Source organism: Rhamphochromis longiceps, linkage group LG10 (assembly GCF_057381845.1).
Source record: "Rhamphochromis longiceps isolate RC_006_pf linkage group LG10, R_longiceps_female_GT1.1, whole genome shotgun sequence".
Classification (NCBI taxonomy): Eukaryota; Metazoa; Chordata; class Actinopteri; order Cichliformes; family Cichlidae; genus Rhamphochromis; species Rhamphochromis longiceps.
This window is the reverse complement of record NC_140566.1, coordinates 33,911,774-33,930,301: the sequence shown is the minus strand read 5'-3', so window position 1 is coordinate 33,930,301 and position 18,528 is coordinate 33,911,774. Positions and strand designations below refer to the sequence as shown.

The following is an 18,528-nucleotide window of genomic DNA, read 5'->3' as shown; positions in this document are numbered from 1 at the left end:
AGTTTTCAGCTTTCTTTGCCTAAATTAGAAACATCCTGTCTCAGACAGGAAACATAGTCGTGCATTTGTTATTTCCAGGCCGGACTATTGTAATTCCTTATCAGACGGCTCTAAAAACTTCCAGCTCATCCAGGATGAATTGTGCCAGGACTGCAGGCGTGGCGTTCTCGGGTTTTCCATCTGTCTGTTTAGACGTTAACAATGGTGGATGTTCACATTAAACATGGTTATAGTTTCAGATAATGAGGTCAGCGTGTGAACGTTTAATTCCCGTGAGCCAAACACTCTGCTCCGAACTGTGTGATTTTTACAGAGATGAGGGGATTTCCCAAAGGTGTTCATCTCCGGCTGTTGTACGCGGTGAACTCCGCCTCTCGCCACGTGATGGTTTAGATTAGCTCCACCCCTCCCACCACCCTGAAAGAGTTTAAAGGTGCAATAGGTAATTTTTTAGGTTATTTAATAGATAAAAAATAAATATTTAACTCATAAATCATGTAGTTGCATGTAATACATGTTTGAACAAACTGATGCATTGTCATAAACTTAAAGCGGGTTTGTGGATTGTGGAAGCCGCCATGTTGTCCCACCATATTTGAACACAGCGGCTGTGAAGAGCATCTCTTTCCTGACTAGCTCGGTCTGAGTGGAGACAGAGGCTAACAGCAGCTAACTGCTGCAGAAATGGCAGCGCTTACCAACAGTTCAGCCTGTCCTCAAAAACTCAGCGACGCGTCATCAGAAATGAGTTTGTCCGAATCACGTGACTCCTGTCAGACTGACGGTGTTGGCCGGGCGCTTCTCACCCAGCATTGTCAGCTGAGGTAAACGTTCAAACGTTACCCACTGAAACTTAAGAAGTGTCTGGACTTCCCGTGTCACGGGGGAGTCCACAATCTGCTGTAAATTTCATGGTTTAAACAGTTTTTATATCATATACGGGCCGGTGGTACCAGGGTCCGGCAGCCTCGCCTCCATCAGTGCGCCCCAGGGCGGCTGTGGCTACAACGTAGCTGCCATCACCAGTGTGTGAATGTGTGTGTGACTGGATGTGTAAAGCCCTTTGAGGTCCTTAGGGACTAGTAAAGCGCTATTCAAATACAGGCCGTTTCCCATATAAATATCATATAACTGATAATGTGGCTGAACTGGGAAAAGTCTGCACTTCTGTCCTTTCACCAGTGCTAACGCCTGCTGATTGGTCAGGTAAAGATTTACATTGGTGAGCGGCGCTTCTTTACAAAGGATGACTGTGTGTGCAGTTAAAGCCCAACAGAAAGTTCAGTGTGCTGGTTTTGTTGGTTGAAGGTAACTGAAATCCTCCACAGCTGCTGGCTTCCTGCCCCAAATCAAAATGGCGGCTGCTGTGACATCCTGTATATTCCAAGGACACTTGCCTAAAATCTAGAATATATTTATTTATTTATTTAACTTGATCTATTTTCTCAGACACTTAAACCACAAAGATTTGCAGAATAAAAAAGTTTATCACAGAATTGACTTTGATGTTCTACAGCTGAGATCCTGACATGACCGAATGAGGGGTTTCCTGTCTCTGTGACATCACACAGAGCTAAAAAATGCTAGAAACTCAGCCCTTCTTTCTGTTTTCAAAGTTTTCAAAACAGGAAGTGCAGAGATTAGGTGTTTGTAAGTATTTAGAAGTTCTCTGGCCCCGCCCCCTCCTTTTTTACGAGGGGGAGCCAGTAAGATTTGACCCGAACACAACAGGAAAGTTAAAAGAGAAGCAGAAGCTTAAGTGGCTTCTTTCAGGACAGTACAATAAGACAAAGGAGGATTATTTCAAACTGGCTCATGCAAAGCCTCTCGTGTTAGAGCAGATCAACTTTAACATGTCTACAGGTGATGATGTCAGAAACTCGTCGTAATGAAAGTTGTTGAGCTCAGAGTTTTTATTTTGGCTCCAGTCAGATTCACACCTTTGAGCATGACTTGGTCACATGGCTGCAGCCGCTCGCAGGAACCGTTTGGAGTAACGCAGCAGGCTCCGCATTACAGAGGCTGAATGATTAACTACAGCAGATGAGTTTATGGTGGCTTTCTCCTAAACGTGTGTCCTTCGTGCTGCCGCAGGTGAAAGAGAGAGTAAACCCGCAGGAAAACGCTGCTCCAGCCACTGTTTGTGTGTTTTTAATGTGTCAGCGAGTTTCTGGCATTTTAAATCAAACTTTGAACGTTTCCGTCACTCAGAGGTGTTTAAGGTGTCGTCTCTGAGTGGCGTTTCCACGCGGGAAAAGATGGCACGGCTCCATCATCAGTGTCGATGTCAGAGGTGTGCAGAGTTTATGGCTCAAACAAACCCTTGAAAATGTGGGGAGGACTCTGAGCTCTGTGTAGGCATTTCCTTTGACTCCATCACTGAGGTATCGGGCAAGTCTAATATTAGGTCTGTGAATCGTTGCAGCATTTATTGACTTCAAAGAGCCTTGATGTGTTTATGGGTCTGAAGTTATTTTAAAAAAATAGGAATAAGGTCTGAAGATTGTGGTTTTTGGACCGGGAGAGCAGCAGTGTGTCATTCGGGCTGGTTTGTAGCCTCAGTGATCGTTTGACCCAGTTTAACCTGCAGGACCACCAGAGACAGCTGCACAGTAGGAAGATGAGCCTGGTTTCTAACCACACGGTCATATGAGCCTTTAGATTTTACCCAGAATGCACTTGAACAGCTCAAACATCCAGGACACCAAAGCTTATTTCAGACGGACATTAAACTGCTTCCTCCGACAGATCCTGTGATGCTGACGCTCAGAGCAGATTTTACCTTTAGATTGTGTAAATGTGATTTTAAGCTCTGAAATTTCAGTGGTTAACGTCTAACACTTCAACGTCCCGTAACTCTGAAAACTTTTATTGTGCAAAGGTAGAAATTCATGAAATACAGTGACGTTAATGTCCAGGGATAAAATCAGCTGATTCTGAGGAGTCAGCTGATTTGATAACGTTTTGGTTTTTATGAAGGAGCCTGTGATGCATTTAAATGGCTTCTTTGTTAAAACACTTCAGTGTGATGTTACAGGAAGTGTCCCTGAGAGGACGGGGATCAACTTTACACAAAAGATTTTCAGTTTGAAGTTTGATGGGCTGATCAATGCTAAACAGTGAAACCGTATCGTCATGTTTTCTCATCCTTCTTTCTTTCATAAACACATTTTACATTTTCACGTGGACTCACCTTTTCTCTTCTTACCTGTGAAAACAAAAATGTGCAGATTTTTCTTTGACCGTTATTCGATTGTTGTGTCTTTTACATGAATTTAAATGATTGTGATATAACTCTCCTGTGGGGTGAGGTTCAGGCTGTGACTCTGTTTTCTGTCTCTCTCAGTGGTTGGGTGCTCCCTCCTGCCAGCGAGGCAGTTACGCCTTCTACAAGTCGGTTAGCAGCCGAGCTCAGCCCGACGGGCCCGTCCAGGTGTGGAAACTCGGCGAGTTTTACTTCATCCGCTGTGGACCGCAGGATCCTGCGTGCATCGCCGAGGTGAGAAAGCTTCAGACTGAAAATGTCTCCTGAGCTCGCTGTTTGGGTTTCTGGAGGGAAACGGGACCGTGTCCTGAGGGTGGTCGTTGAGAGGCGGTTACGTGGGGTAGAAGAAGACTCTAAACAAGGGGAGGAGCTAAAACTGTTTCCTGTTGCAGTCTGAAAGTACAAATAAGGAGCTGGACCTGAGCAGAACGGATCTCTGAGGCACCTGCCAGTTTATATAAATATGAATGTTAGCATTTAGCATCGCAGCCACTAAGCCTTCATATAAGGACGGCAGATATGAAGGCTGTGGGAAAACTGGAAACGCTACAGATGGCGGCTGTCCCGCTGTTGCTCCCCAGAGAGCCAATCAGCAGCCAGAAACAGGAATATTTTAGCTGTTTCTGTGTTGAACTTACAGGAGGAGAAAAAAGCTTTTTAAAACTCGCTTTGGAACAAAAACAAGAAAAGTTAGACTTTCTTGGTGTTTTGAGCGTCGGTCCTTAACGTGAGCACAGAAAATGATGTTGCAGCTCCTTAATGTTAGTTTGAGATGAGAACGTCAGCCAGGTCAGAGTGCCCACGCCCTAATAATGTAGATGAGATGAACCAATTAAACCTCTGAGGTCCTACACTTCCCATAATGCATGTGTGTGACATCACTGAGTCGGGCCGACCACGATGAGTAAACCGCGCCGACGCTGCAGATCGAGCCTTAAATGTGTCGCCATCCTGCTCTGCTTCCTGCTTCCTGCCTTACGTGAGCTAATCGAGACTAATATCATGTTTTATTGAGTCCCACGGCGAGGCTAAATTTAGTCAATTTAGGTCGTGGGCTGAGCCAGCGAGGACTCGTGTAATGAGATTACTTCGTATTTAGGCTGATGGTATTGATGGAAGCTAATGAAGGCTTTTTACATACTGAGGCCGTATCGGTCACTCGACAGGCAGGTGGGCAGCAAGCTGCCAGCGTGAAACAAGCCGTTTGAGCTCCTCCCCCTTTGAGCCAGGTCACTTATGATTGGCAGCCCCTCGTGAACAGTGGAGCTCAGAGCTTTAAATGGATTTCCTCATTTTTGTGATATTAACCTGCTGCTTACTTTTCGTTCTGTTGCGCTCTTAATCCAAAGTGAAGTTAGCACATTAAACCAATCAGCTTTGATGGTTAGGAGAGATGCTTAGTCAAAAGTTTTAATAGCTTCTGCACATGCTCATTAGCATTTTTCTCTGTGGTTTAAGCCTCAGGTTTCAAAGAAAATAAACTCGCCTTTAATCTGTCTTCTGCTTTTCATGGTGAACCTTCGCCCAGTGTCAGCGTTTCCTCTGTTTTTGGTCTCCGCCAGCTTCTAATAGAAGTATTAGAGAAGAGCTTTACTTTGAGCGCCACATGTGACAAAGCAAATTATCAGACTGTTTATTTTATTATTGCGCGTTAATAAAAGCGTGAGTATGTTATATAATTTCAGCAAAAACTCAGTAAATCTGAAACCTGTTGAAACGAGGGCAGCTTCTGCAGAGACACAAACCCAGAGCTGGCTGCACACCAGCAGCATGCTGGGAGGGGAAATGGGAATCGGGACCAGGCCACAGGGAGGCTGCAGGTTCGATCCAGGAAGCAGCTCGTCTCAATGTGATGAAGTCATTCGTAAAATGTGAAGAATTTTTGGTTTCGCTTTCCTAGAAAAGGCTGTGTGCAGTTTTATGTTCAGGTCTTAAATAAATGTTTTCTGTTTTTCTGACACCAAAAAAACAAAAATCACTTGAACTCATGTGTTTGTGTGCTCCCCCCTGCGTGACTCTGCACGGCGTGGAGCGCTTCAGCTCCGCGCACGCTCGCGTAATGTTGTCTGCCGCCTGTGCCGGGACAAAGCGTTCCTGCAGGTGCACAGTCGAGGTGTGAAAGGCTCAAATTCAAAGGCTCTGCTGTGATAATTGATCAAGCTGATGGTGGACAGACTGTTTAATATTTAGGGCCTCGGTATCAGCGACTCGGCTCGAAGGCAGTCGTGGTTTTTAGGCAGATGCTTCTGTGTGGAGGCTGTAAATGTAATAAATCAGTCAGAACGATTGAAAAATAAACGTCGTTCGTGTGCATCAGGTGACCTTACTGTGGGAGGACCAGACCCGGCGCCACCTGCTGGCCAGTGCCAGACTCTACTTCCTGCCTGAGGACACACCGAAGGGCCGGACCAGGGAGCACGGAGAGGTGAGTCACCTCCCTGTCAGTTTATTTACGTGAAGTGCAGGTGTGTCCCCACAGCGCCGCCACGGCCAGCTTCCGATCTTGTATCTTTCCTGTTTCAAAGCCTCTTCATTGGCTTCATGCTGGCTTCAGAGTCAATTTTAACGTTCAGCTCTTTCCCGCATAAAGACGAGTTTTGACCCCTCAGTGTATATATATCCATGAAGTCGTGGTTTGATGACCATTAGAATAGTTTCCAGGTGTTTCCAAGGGTAGCTGCCTGGGCGGAGATGCAAACCCAGTCGTTTGGTTCTATTAGCAGCCTGAAATATGTCAGAAGCTGCTCAGCTCACAAAGGGTTACTCCTAGTAGGCTTTCAGGGGGTAAAGAGTATACCAGAGTATATCTCAGAGCTTTTATTGACTCACTCGTCCAATCGATCCCTTCAGTTTTAAAACACGAGGACTTCGGGCCCTCGAGGTGGTGGCTCACAAACTCTGGGATGAGTTTTCCTCAGTTATTCTTTGTTTTGGATTCAGAGGTTTAGAGCTGGTCTAAACGGGAGTGCTGAAGCCTTTGGGTAACTATGCATCCGACCTTGTGGCGTCCGTGTGTCTGATTTACTGTTTTATCTGTTTTTCCTCGGTGGCCTTGTCTGTGAAAGTAGCGTTATGTATAAACTTTCCCTCACGTTTGAATCCTGATAACTTGACAAATGCAGGCGATATCCACGTGTATACGTCAGGTTTGAAAACACATTTAAGCTCAGCTAAAAACTGCAAACAAATCAACTTTGATCCAAGTCAAAGTCTGAGGATCAGCGTCACGCTTCAAATAAACAGCAGCAGGTTGAAGTCGGTGCAGCAGAGAAACAGAAGCTTGTTTGATCTGATTTCTGACAATTCACCAAAGGGAAAATGCAAAAAGTGCATTCTGGGTAAACTTTGTGTGACAGGTGACTGCTCAGAAAAACGTCCCTTTACCAACATTTTAATACCAGACTCATCTTCTGGCCCTGATTCCCTCTGGATCGATATCAATATTTCCCTCACACTCGTCACCTCTTACAGCTCATGTGAGTCGTTTCCAACCCGAACAGCAGATCTAATCTCTCCATTGAGTCCGGGGTCGTTCACCTGGAATAGCTCCCCTAGAGCGTGCCCACGAGACATCCCGGTCAGATACCGAACCAGCTCGAGTGGCTCATGTCGATGTGACTCAGACTTCAGCAGGGAGTCTTTGCAGAGCCTGCAGCGTAAACTAACCAACTTACGTCCCTGACGTTTTTCCATGTCTTCGTACGTTCCCTCACGTCCGGTATCAAATGCATCTTGTTGAATCCTTACACTGAGGGGATGATTGTTATGCTCTCAAGGATAAATTCAAACACTGCAGTGGAAAAAAGCTGGAAGTGCGCAGGAAGAATCGATGGCACTGAACAGGCCAGTCACAACAGCTGCAGACGGTGTCAACCCGACGTGTAGTTGCATCTCTCGGGAGGTGGACGCCAGCTTATGGTGCCCAGCAACGCGTCAAAGAAAACCTCATTTCCACTGTTTGCATCCACAATTTCGTTCTTTCGGTCATGATCTCGTGGTCATAACTGAGGATAGCAAACCGATGGCTGAATCGCCGATCTGATGGAAGTCTCTGTTGTAACTTTCTGATATAGTCGACTTCCGTCCGTCCCGGTCCTGGAGGAGCTTTAATTTGAAAATCATGGACAGACATCCTGAATCGCTGGAAAATATGAATTAAAAACCAAAATGTTGCCTCACCATCTTTACGTTGAGGGCCTGTAACTGCAAATATTTGAAGTATGAAGGTAAAATTGGCCTCATTAAATATTCTAATAATTGCCCTTTAATCTCCGTCTTTGGTCTCCATCAGCGTCTCCTGCGGAGAAGAATTCCTGCAGAGTGAACGTCCCCGCGTGTAATCTGGGAAATGCTTCAACAACATCCATTAGTAACCTTGTCACAGGAACACGGCCTCCTTCTCTTTTTAATCCAAACACTGAGCAGGCTGACCTTCGGACGCCGTCTCCTCGTGCTGATAAAAAAGTCTTAATGTGACTTTTTTCTTCTCTGCTGCTAAAACAAACGAGCATTCAGGAGCAAACATTAACGATATTTTCCATCTGCTCGCTGCTCTCCGCGGCCGATATCATTTCATGATCAGCTTAATGAACGCGCTGGTGTCTGAAGGCACGAGTTACATACAAGTGTTGGATTAAAAAACGAGCAGATGTCAGAGGAGAGGGAGAGAGGGTCAGATGTGTTTTTGATTAACACAGTTCACATGCAGGCTGCAGCTCAGCCTCCACATTATAAAAAGAAACCTCTGGGAATGAGGCTAATGCATTACCCAAATGTAAATCCTGTGACTTGTCTGCAACCAAATTTTCCACATTTTCAGCAGAAAACAGCTTTTTATGGGACTGGCTGCTTTTAAAATGAGATTTTTACTTTAACTCAATAAGTTTAATCAGAAAGCTGAATTTCTAGTCTATAAAAGAGCAGTTAGTGCTGCTCATTTGTCAGGACAGTGTGTGATCATTGTAATAAGAGGGGAGTGAGCTATTTCACATTCAGTTTTCCTCTCAGTTAAACTCCGTGTGGAGCTGTGAGCTCGAATCTGTGCATTTATGACAACGTTTTTAAAACTATATGAGGGAAACAAAATCACATTCCCACTTCTTCCTTGTTCACAAAGCCTGTGGGAGCTACAGCTGAGGGCCTGAAGAGCCGCAGGTGGCCGACCTCTGACCTAACCACAGCTCTCTAGGCACCTAACCTGAGTTCATTAACCCTTTAAATCCCTAAACATCGTCGCTGTCTGTAGGTTTCCTTTTCTCTCCTGAGCTGTACAGAAAATGGTAAACGTGGTCACACGACACCAGCCGGCTGTCAAACACAGTAGGGACACGGTTCTGCGCCAACATCCTGCCTGTGATTTCTCCGGCCCGCCACAGTCTGCATGAAATTCACCAGTTTGTCTGCAAATACTCGCAACTCACTGAACCCGGAAGTGCAGCGCAAACATAAACTGGACGTTGGCCTTCAAAGTAAAAGTTGTCTTACTGCTGCCACCAACACGTTTCACAAAGAAAACTTTTATTTTGAAGGTGAGAAAAAGGTTTTTGGTGCAGCATCATCACAGCCAGTTTCATCCTCAACCAGTCAGCCGCTGGTTTTCACGTGGTTCCAAAGAAATAGATTTTCCCAATTCAAATTGATTTCAGAAGTGAAATCGATTCATTAAATCCTGAATCCATTTTTAATTATAAATGCATTTTCCCAGAAACGCCAGAATCTCAGGTTAAAGCTCACAAAACGAAAACAGTAAATGAGAGCAGGTACACGGATTCAGCACAAAGACGTGAACACAAACGAGCATCAGAACCAGCGAGACGTCGGCTTTCTCGCCCGACGGCACGGACACGCCGTCAGGGCTGAAAGCCGACAGCTCGCTGATTCTGATGCTGCAGGTTTCCTCTCTCTCCAACCAAAATCACTGAACCAGCAGCAAAAGATGAAAACTACGCTTCACGTTTACAGTTTTGCTTCCACCACGATTAAATCACACTTCCTGCACAGCTCTCTCTCTGTACTCGGGGACCAGTTTACCATACAAATCTGTTTTCTGCATTATTTGCTTGCTTATTATGTCTCCGTTGTGAACAGTGCTGCTGGCCGCTGTGGTTTGTTTTGTTTTTTTAATGACCTCTGAGAAGAAAAAGCCTCATTTCTGCTGTTCAGTACCAAAGAAATGGAACTTTTTAAAATGATGCCAAATTGCAGAACTCAAATCAAACTTTGCTCGGCTCCACTTCAGCAGCATCAGGTAATGTTTATATGATGATTTCTTTTCTTCTACTGTAGAATATTTTTTTATTTATTATTCATTTATTTTTCTGAGGTTATCTCCTTCGTGTCTTTCTTGTTTTATCCTCAGTTCCTTTGACCCGAAGTCATCTGTGTGATGCTCACACCTCTGATAAGTGTCAGCTTTGTTTTTATACATCGATATAAAATATGCATACGTGCTGATAAATGATCAGAATTATAATAGTCTGAAAGTTGTCCGAGTCAGAATCGAATCAGATCAACTACAGAGATCAAAACCGACACCCAGCCCTGTCCTGACCAGTCTCCAGGCCGCGTGACTGAGAAGATGATGATGGTTTTATTGGAGTCTCGGCGGTTCCTCGAGTTTCTGATTTTGGGACCTGAGGAGCGTTTGGAGCCGGGCATTGAAGGTTTGTGTCTCAGTGAGTCTTCAGGACTCGTTGGTGGTGTTGGACGCAGAAGTGCCGGAGTGACGCTTGCATGCTGCTTCATGTGTTCATCATCTATGCAGCCGGTTAGCTGACGTTAGCAGAGCGGCTTTTATCCGCTGAGCGAGTTCTCGTTGAACCAGCTGAGGTGCAGGACAGGACGTGTTGTGAGTTAGATAAGGAAACAGGAAGTGTAACACGGCTCTTACACTATGAAAAATAAATTCCTGCCTCAGTCTCTCGTCTCCTCTCGCAGGACGAGTGATTTCAGATGTGGAAGCTCGGTGTGTCTTTCAGTCGAGCGTTTTGTTTATTCATGACTCCTGCAGAGCTCCTCCTTTGCGGTGTTAATGAGCTCTCACCTGGCTGCAGCCCAGGGGGCGGGGAGAGGGGTGCTGGAGTTTTTTAGAGGCAGGTTGGGCTCTTTTGTCTCTGCCTGAAGGACGCAACAAGATCACAGCTGACGAGCTGGGATGGGAGGAGGCCTCTGCGGCTGCACCTCGGCTGCAGACCGGACGATCGGTGACTCAGATGTTTGTGGGCTTCTTTGATTCAGTGAAACTTCAGTGACTTCATATGTAAATGAGCTGCAGTTGGCCTCATTTGCATAAAGTGCAGCGCATCTGAGAGCCAGATCAGCAGAAACGTGCTGTTTGTTTAATGTTTGATTTGAGGTTAAAATAACATCACGGGCCTGCTTTTAATTAAGCTTCTGTGTCTCATTCAAACCCAGAGGGACCCGGCGAGTGTTGGCTTTAATTCGCTGCAGTAGCTGATCTCATTGCGGTCTTTGCACCACCCGTGTTGTGACCTGATGGCTGCTTATTTCTGATCCTGCTGCAGATGTTTGCACTTTTTTTCCCTGCTCGTTTTTTATTATTTGACCCATTTTTATCTCTTTTTCACATGTAGGTTAGGTTGGTTAGGTTTAGGGAAGCTTTGAGGTTGAAATTGACTCCTTCACAGCTCATCCCTCGGTTTTATTTTGAAAGGCCTGTGAGCATGTAGCGTTTTTATCAGTGTGTTTAAATGTTTTTAAATTAATTCAAAATACAACCTTAAAAAGCTTACACTCACCACAACGCCACCCTGTGGTCCAAACTGGTATTGCCTGACAGTACAGCCCAGCTCCAGTTCGGCTTCAGCTGGTATCTCCTCAGAGCAGCACATGGGTGACTTTTCTTATTCTTCTGATATCGTCTGTTAATCCTGGAAGATTTAATTACTAATTAATTCCCCTTAAAGACTTTTTTAAAATCAAAAACAGAGAAAAAATATAAAAAATGTAACAAAGTAAAACTAATAAAACAGGAATCATTAAACAGACAGTTTGTACAGGAAGTTCAATGTATTGAAGGGACATGAAAAGATGGGCAAAAACCAAATGAGAGCAGAGGAGGACACGATATGAGGTCAGGTCCAGTTGCTTTCTAACCAAGTTTAAGATTATATGCAAAGAGTCTGTTTAATGGAAATAGTGGAAGCTCGCGCTTGTTTTCTTTCCTCTTTCACAGACAAAGCAGCTTTTAGCTGTGCTTTTGTACAGATAGTACCAGACCAGTTAGACCCAGCCGGCTTTAACTGGAGTAGATTCACATCCACTGGTGGATGCCGCCGCTGTGGGGTCATCATATCGGCTTCTAACACCATTTTAATGGTTTCTCAGTCCGGCAGCTCTGAGATTAACAGATTATTCAGGGGAGACGTTGCAGTTTGAAAAGATGAGATTTTGTCTGAGTGGCAACACCTGTCGTTCAGGAGAATACCGAAGTGGTACAAAGCTGTGGCAACGTCACCGCTGACGTGCAAAGCCACCAACGGAGTCATCTCACGCTACCCCGCCACCCGCTCTATCACCCCAGCCCTCTGCATCATCACGACATCATGGAGTCTCTGCCTGCTAACATACCTCGTAAAGGTTGTACACCCATCCTTAAAGCAGCCCTCTCCATTTACCTGAGGGAAAAACAAACAACCTGTAGTTCCTCTAATGTCCACTCGAGGCTCCTGCGGCGAGTCCGTCCTCACAGGCTCAAACTTTAAAATGTCCAAATTTTCAGCAGAAATAAACACGTTGACAGCTACGAAAACCCGATTCTGCGCCTTCGTATCAACCACACCGCGCTGAATCTTTATCTAACGCCAACTGTGAATGTTTAATTAAAGCTTAACGTTTGCATTTTTATGTGTGATGGTGAATAATTGGCCCACAAAGATATGTGAAACTCGGCTTTTTATCAAACGGGACACACTGGATGTTTCTGATCAGTGGCCGTGTCGTCAAAGGCGACGTGATGCCAACAAAAGTGTAACTGTTCTCTTTACATTAAACAAACTCAGTGAAAAGCTTTAAACGCAGCTCCAGCAGTGTGTTATTCACCAAAACATGAAAACATGCGAGTCCTGCACGGACTTCTGCCTGCCGTAGTAAACTTCCTCTTTCGTTTTCAGGTGTTGCGTCACTTTGACTTACACATCATCACGTGTGTCTGAGCAGCAACTCTAAATGTCAAGACAAACATGAAAAGCTGACCTGTGGCAGAGCCAGAGGGCCTGTGGTTACAACTTCAGCAGAGTCAAACTATCAAAGACGCTTTAATGGAGACGGAAAAGTGGATCTCAGCTGGATGGAAAGGCGGTGCTGCCCGTCACGAGTTGGTATCAGAAATCTCATGAAGCTTGGTGAAGGGCCGACCCTCGAGCATCAGTCGGTGTTAAAGCGGCGCCTCAAACACCTTTTTAAACATCCAATCATCTTTTTGAAGGGTTTCTCCTTTTTAGTTCAAACTGGTTCATTTATTAGAAACTCTCTGCTTTAAATCTTTAAGCCGTCTTATCTCCCTCGCTCTCCTCACGTAAAAGTCAAGACTCCAGCGACAAACCAGTCGAGGCGTTTCCTTCTATTTGCACACGTTAGCTCTCTGTTTGCCTCCATGTTTGAACACAAATCGGCAGGTGATAGTTTGACAGGTGCTGTAGATGTTTAAAGCAGCACTTTAATCAAACTGATGGGGTTTGTTTTTCTCACGCTCACATTCTGATTTTAAAGTGATGCTCAATTCAAGTTTGGCGCCTTCAGAGTACAGCGACTCGGTGTCGGCCTGTCGGGCGTTAAATGGTTTGAAGCAGATGATAACTTCAGCGCTGAATCTTCTGTTTGTGTCTGATCAGGATGAAGTTCTGGCGGTGTCCAGGAAGATGGTGGTGCGGGTGGAGGACCTGGTGCGATGGTCGTGTGCGCAGCCGGCAGGTTGGAGCAGCAGCCTGAAGGCGCTGGCGTGCGGGACCAACGGCCTCCACAAACCTCCGCAGAGCGGCGACGGCAGCAACGGCACGACGGACAAAAGCAGCGAGCCGCTCAAAGACAAAACTGAGAGTAAGAAACTCTCTGCAGATGTTTGCAGATGTGAACCAGAGCCAGTTTGTTGGTGTGGAAATGCTGCCGGTCACACTCCTGTACATGTTCCAGCCTCCCTGTTAGAGCTACTTTTATTTTGAAAGGTCAGCAGTGAGGCAGCTAAAGCAGCATTAAAAGAACAGAATCATTGAAATCATCTGATGGATTCAGTGCTGTGGTCATTTCCTACCCACCACTATAAAAGAAGTAAAGACGTGCACAGAGAGAAGGCATAAAACTATAAATTAGCCCTAAATGATCTAAACATTTTATCCTGATTTCATAAAGCCTGCATGTGTTTTGAAAACTCTTGGGTCTCTATTCTGGATCTTCTTCCTGTGTATTTCCTGTATCCAGAGGAGTTCCTCAGGGCTTCACAGTGGGACCACTGCACTTCCTCATAAAGAACTGGCCACCCACCCAGAGATCATTGTATTTGTGTTTTTGTACATATAGACATGTTTTCCCGATTTTAGAAACCTTTCAGTCCTTATTCTGAATTTGATCAAATTTCACTTTCCAGCTTGCTGAGCAGAGCGAACGGGATGTTCAGTGCTTTACTTCCTGTATCAGTAGGAGTTCCTCATGGCTCCACACTTGGACCGCTGCCGTTTTCTGTGAACAGGAGTAATTTTATCATTATAAAGATCATCTGTGTGATGTTATACAGATGGCTGTCAATGCCTGGTTATGATGGAGGTTTCTTCCTGTTAAAAGGAGTTTTTCCTTCCCACTGTCGCCAAGAGTTTGTTCATAGCTTTCGTCTGATTGGTTTTGTAGTATTTTAGGGTCTTTACCTCACAGTATAAAGCACCTTGAGGCAGCTGTTATTGTGATTTTGTGCTATAAAATTTAACTGAATATGTTGTGACCAGTTTTTATGCCGACACATCTTTTGCTTATCAAAGATGTTCTTAGGTAAATATTGATTAAATACTTCTCTGGGTGCTGTGGTTGGACCCGGACTTGATGCCTGAACATGATGGCGATGGCATCACGATGGCGATGGCATCACGATGGCCCAAAAAAACACAAAACATAAATCTCGATTCTGTCTCCAGGTGAGGAAACTCTTGGCAAGTTTAGTACCTGTGCTGTGGAAAGGGAGTGCACGTTTCCCACTGATGGGATTTTAACCATGAGTGTCAGCCTGGGTGGGATCTTGTTTATCTCTGTGCATACATGTTTAATAAAACCATAATCAGAGTGGGTTAAAGGGTTTTGCAGAACGAGCTGGTTTATATGGAGCTGCTCTCCTTCTTTATCTTTTATTGTTTTTCTGTTCTGTGTCAGCTGCGCTGCTGGTCAGGTCACTGAAAAGGAGGTTTTTAATTCAGAGTCCTGAGAAAGGAAGCAGGACGCTGTTTGCATGTTTATGAATGCTGCCGACTACCTGCAGCACAGTTTAGCCTTCTTTGTAATTTCAGTGGTTTCCCAAACAAATCGGATGTATTTGAGGGTGACGGCTACAGAAACGTCAAATTAAACATCTCAAAAGTGCCGCCTGGTGTTTGCAAACACCCCCGGCGCCTGCACAGCGGTAATCAGTAACTGGGATACTCGTGTTTGTCGTGTATACAGAGATGTTCAGAGCCCGGAGACAAATCCGGGGCCTGACGGAAAGTGGGAAACGCTGTGTTTGCAGAGCATAACGGAGCGAACGAGTTAAAGCCACCGAAACAAAAATAACCCCACCTGTGTCTCCTCCCCTCAGACGGCCCGGCGGAGCATCACGCTGTCAAAGTCATCAGCTACCCCCAGTACTGCCGCTTCCGCTCGCTGCAGCGGCGCATCCAGGACGGAGCAAGGGGGTCTACCCTGCAGGACCCCCACCTGCTGGCGCTGGGAGGCATCAAGGTGACGCCCAACACCCGAGTCATGTACTGCAGGGACACCTTCAACCACCCGACGCTGGAGAGCAGCTCCGGCTTCTCCTGGCAGTTCAGTGAGTGTGCTGACAGCGTTTGTGTGTGATGGATTTTAATCATTAGAATAAGAAACATACGGTCTAAACATCACGTTCTGAATTACTGTTTAATCTTTACGGGCTCAAATTGTGGTCATAAATATTTTGTACTTTAAATCAGGATTTGTGTGTGGACCAAAAAATTACGTATCAAACTCTGCACTCAGGTTTCAAGTACGAATTTGACCCTATTATTTTTCCTTTCATCTGATTGGCCAATGTCATGTCAATCACAAATTTGACAATCCAATCAGAGAACAGATGGATGCTTTATGGAGCTTCAGGTCCGGAGGGAATAAATGCCCTTTTACATGCCAGCCCAGCGTTTTCCTTCATCACCACGAAGGCAAACAGTCTGTGGTCGTCTCAGTTTGGTGATTTTTGTGTCACAGGTTTACCTGCTTAATACAGGGACCTCCAGAGACAGTCTTCACTAGTGGGGATGGTTACAAAGCTTTCTTCATTATGAATTAGCGATAGGGCTGCCACGATTTGTCGACTAGTCACGATTACGTCGACTATCAAAATCGTCGACGACTGATTTAATAGTCGACGCGTCGTTTGAAGCTTTGTAAGATCCCAAAAGCCGCAGGAATGAGTAGCAGGATTTAAGAGTGTAATAACGGACTGAAACAGAAGATGGCAGCACTGCATGTACAAGGATGTCAGCTACCGTTAAACCCTGAAGAAGAAGAAGAAGAAGCAGCTGTGTCCCAGAATTCATAGCGCGGCCCAGCGCAGTTTCCAACAATGGCGGCAGTTAGTTAGTTTTAATATTACTCGTATTATTCTTTCTGGGTCACAAAATAAACGTTTAACATATTTTCAGGCGAGAATGTAGCTGTGTAAACCTCAAATATCTGCTCAGTTTATCAGGACACCACATATTTTCAAAAGCGCTCCGACGTTTTCGGAGACGTCTGTTACCCACTAGCTCGATAGCTAGCCGGGGGCTAGGCTAACTAGCGCCGTGAGAACACCGGACTCCCCGCAAATTGTTTTCAAACCCACCGCCGTCTTTCGCTACTCAGGTTAAACATGATATATAAGTTACTTAGATAACTTAAACATGTTATTGTTTGGCTTTTTCTTAGTATTTTATTTGTTCCTGAGTAAATCGGTTTGGCTGAGATAAAAGTTATAGTTTTTACACAGCTGAATAAACGTCAAGCAGACAGCTGATTATCAGAAGTGTGAGATGCTCCAGAATATACTCCGGTGTCCTGTTATATTTTAGATAGAAGGAGTTTATTAAACTTTACCGAAACAATCTGCAAATTTCATTAAAATTTAATAAACTATCATCTTGTCTTTATTTTTAGTTAGCACAGACCTTAAACACTTAAAGCTGTAAGCTAATGATAGTTATATAAGAGCAGATGCTGCTGGTGCAATAAGCTGTAGTTTTACGTCCAATGGATGATGATCTGATTAGTCGACTAATCGCAAAAATAATCGTTTGTGGCAGCCCTAATTAGCGATACATGTTTTTATTGAACATTTGAAGATAAAAAAAAAAAACACAAACTCTTGTAGTTGACACAAAGCCCGAGATAGAAATGACAAGGAGCAGGTGCAGGTAGAGCTGCTGCAAAAACCCACAGAGCCCAGCCGCCAGCAACAAATTCTGGATCCTTGGCTTTTAGTTAGCATTAGCAGCACATGCTGCGTCCAATGTGAAAGGACCTTTATGCTGCGCACTGTGACTCACAGCAATGGTCCCAGGTCAGCCCTGACTTTGTGTTAAACTAATCCTAAAGTAATAATGTGTTTCTAACCACTGATATACTAAAACTTTATCCTTTCAACAGCTGCTGAAAGTTAGCGGACCTAGCTGCTATATCGGATATTTATATAGAGATCCTCCAGCTTCAACCTGTATCACCCTTCAAGGACCTGCAGTTCAAAAAAGCGCCCCTCAAACAGCCAAACCCATCTGTTCTCTGATTGGACAGTTAAATTTGTGATTGACATGACATTAACCAATCAGATGAAAGGAAGAAAAATAGGGTCAAAATTCGTACTTGTAACTTGAAACTTGAGTGCAGAGTTTCACACGTATTTTTTGGTCCACATACAAATCCTGATTTACAAGTGCAAAATATTTATGACCACAATTTGAGCCCATAAATGTTTTCTGCTGCTGAAAGGCGACGTTTGTGTGTAAGATGAAACATATAACTGGTTTTTGAAAGCCCTTTGACCTGAAAGCATCACTTCCTTCCTCAGTACAGCTTCCTGTTTGCCTGTGAAACGCTGCCACCTGCTGGAGAGTCCTGAGCTGTTTCTCTGGTGTCTGCAGGCTGGTTATAAAAGCCTGTAGTGAGATGTTTTCAGGTTATTTGAAGGTTGGATAAACTTGTCCACATCAGTGCTTTAGAAGAAGAACAACACGCTTACTGAGCAGATCAGGCTTCAAATCAACCTGTTAGATTATCCACTGAGGAGGAGAGGGGACGACCTCGGAGAAGGAGGACATGCAGAGGGTGGTGTGGCGGAGGAGGACGGGGTGAGGTGGAGGCAGATGACCTGCTGTGGTGAAGAAGCAGCTCGAGTGCTCATCGGAAGATAAAACCAGCCTCCTCGTGTGTCTGACATGTTTGTACAGTCTGCTCAACTTTTGTAAATCAGATCATCTGCTGTCGCCCTGCGCTCGGAGCTAAATGAATAAATCCTGTGTCCGTTTTAGACCGGATAACCTCCGTCATGTGACCCCTTTAGACCACTGCCCACAGCAGAGCGCTGCACCTGAGCCATGTGCTGTTATTTAGTTCTCTGATTTTTAGTTCGTAAATGCCTCACAAAGATCGCCTCAAACAAACACAGGAAGGCCTCCGGAGATGTTGTAAATGTTTACGCCTTTATTTTATTTTTCCTGCAGGATGTCCTTCTCTCAGTCTGCGAGGACGACCTCGTAAGAGGAGAGGCCGCGACAGCAAAGACTCGCCAAACTCCAGCCAGTCGGAGTCGTGGATCGAGAGGATGAAGGTGCGTGTGGCGATCATCTCATCGCTGACTGTCACGTTCAGGCTCCTCTTCGTCGTTACGGCGTGTTTACAGAAAGCTCTGCTTCAGGCTCCAGATCCTCCTATAATACAAACTCTGCTGAAAGTGAAATCAAATCCTTTCAGGAAGTAGATCTGGTCCCGCAGAGCTGTGAGACTGGAGTAAAAACATGAACCTGGTCTCTGTTATTAGACGCTCGGAGCTCTGCTGTGAG

General features: G+C 45.0%; 1 protein-coding gene across 2 annotated transcripts in view; it reads left to right on the top strand.

Annotated features, from left to right (window-relative positions):
- LOC146661254 (uncharacterized) overlaps window positions 1–18,528 on the top strand; it is a 43,705-nt gene that overhangs the window by 15,949 nt on the left and 9,228 nt on the right. The window contains exons 2-6 of one of the 2 annotated variants that reach the window (XM_085421355.1): window positions 3,347–3,499; window positions 5,583–5,690; window positions 13,117–13,321; window positions 15,057–15,287; window positions 18,190–18,296. In XM_085421355.1, coding sequence (XP_085277481.1) covers window positions 3,347–3,499; window positions 5,583–5,690; window positions 13,117–13,321; window positions 15,057–15,287; window positions 18,190–18,296 — 804 coding nt within the window. Of the gene's footprint in view, window positions 1–3,346; window positions 3,500–5,582; window positions 5,691–9,690; window positions 9,928–13,116; window positions 13,322–15,056; window positions 15,288–18,189; window positions 18,297–18,528 lie in introns of those variants that run through there. The other variant, XM_085421356.1, reaches the window with a different exon arrangement.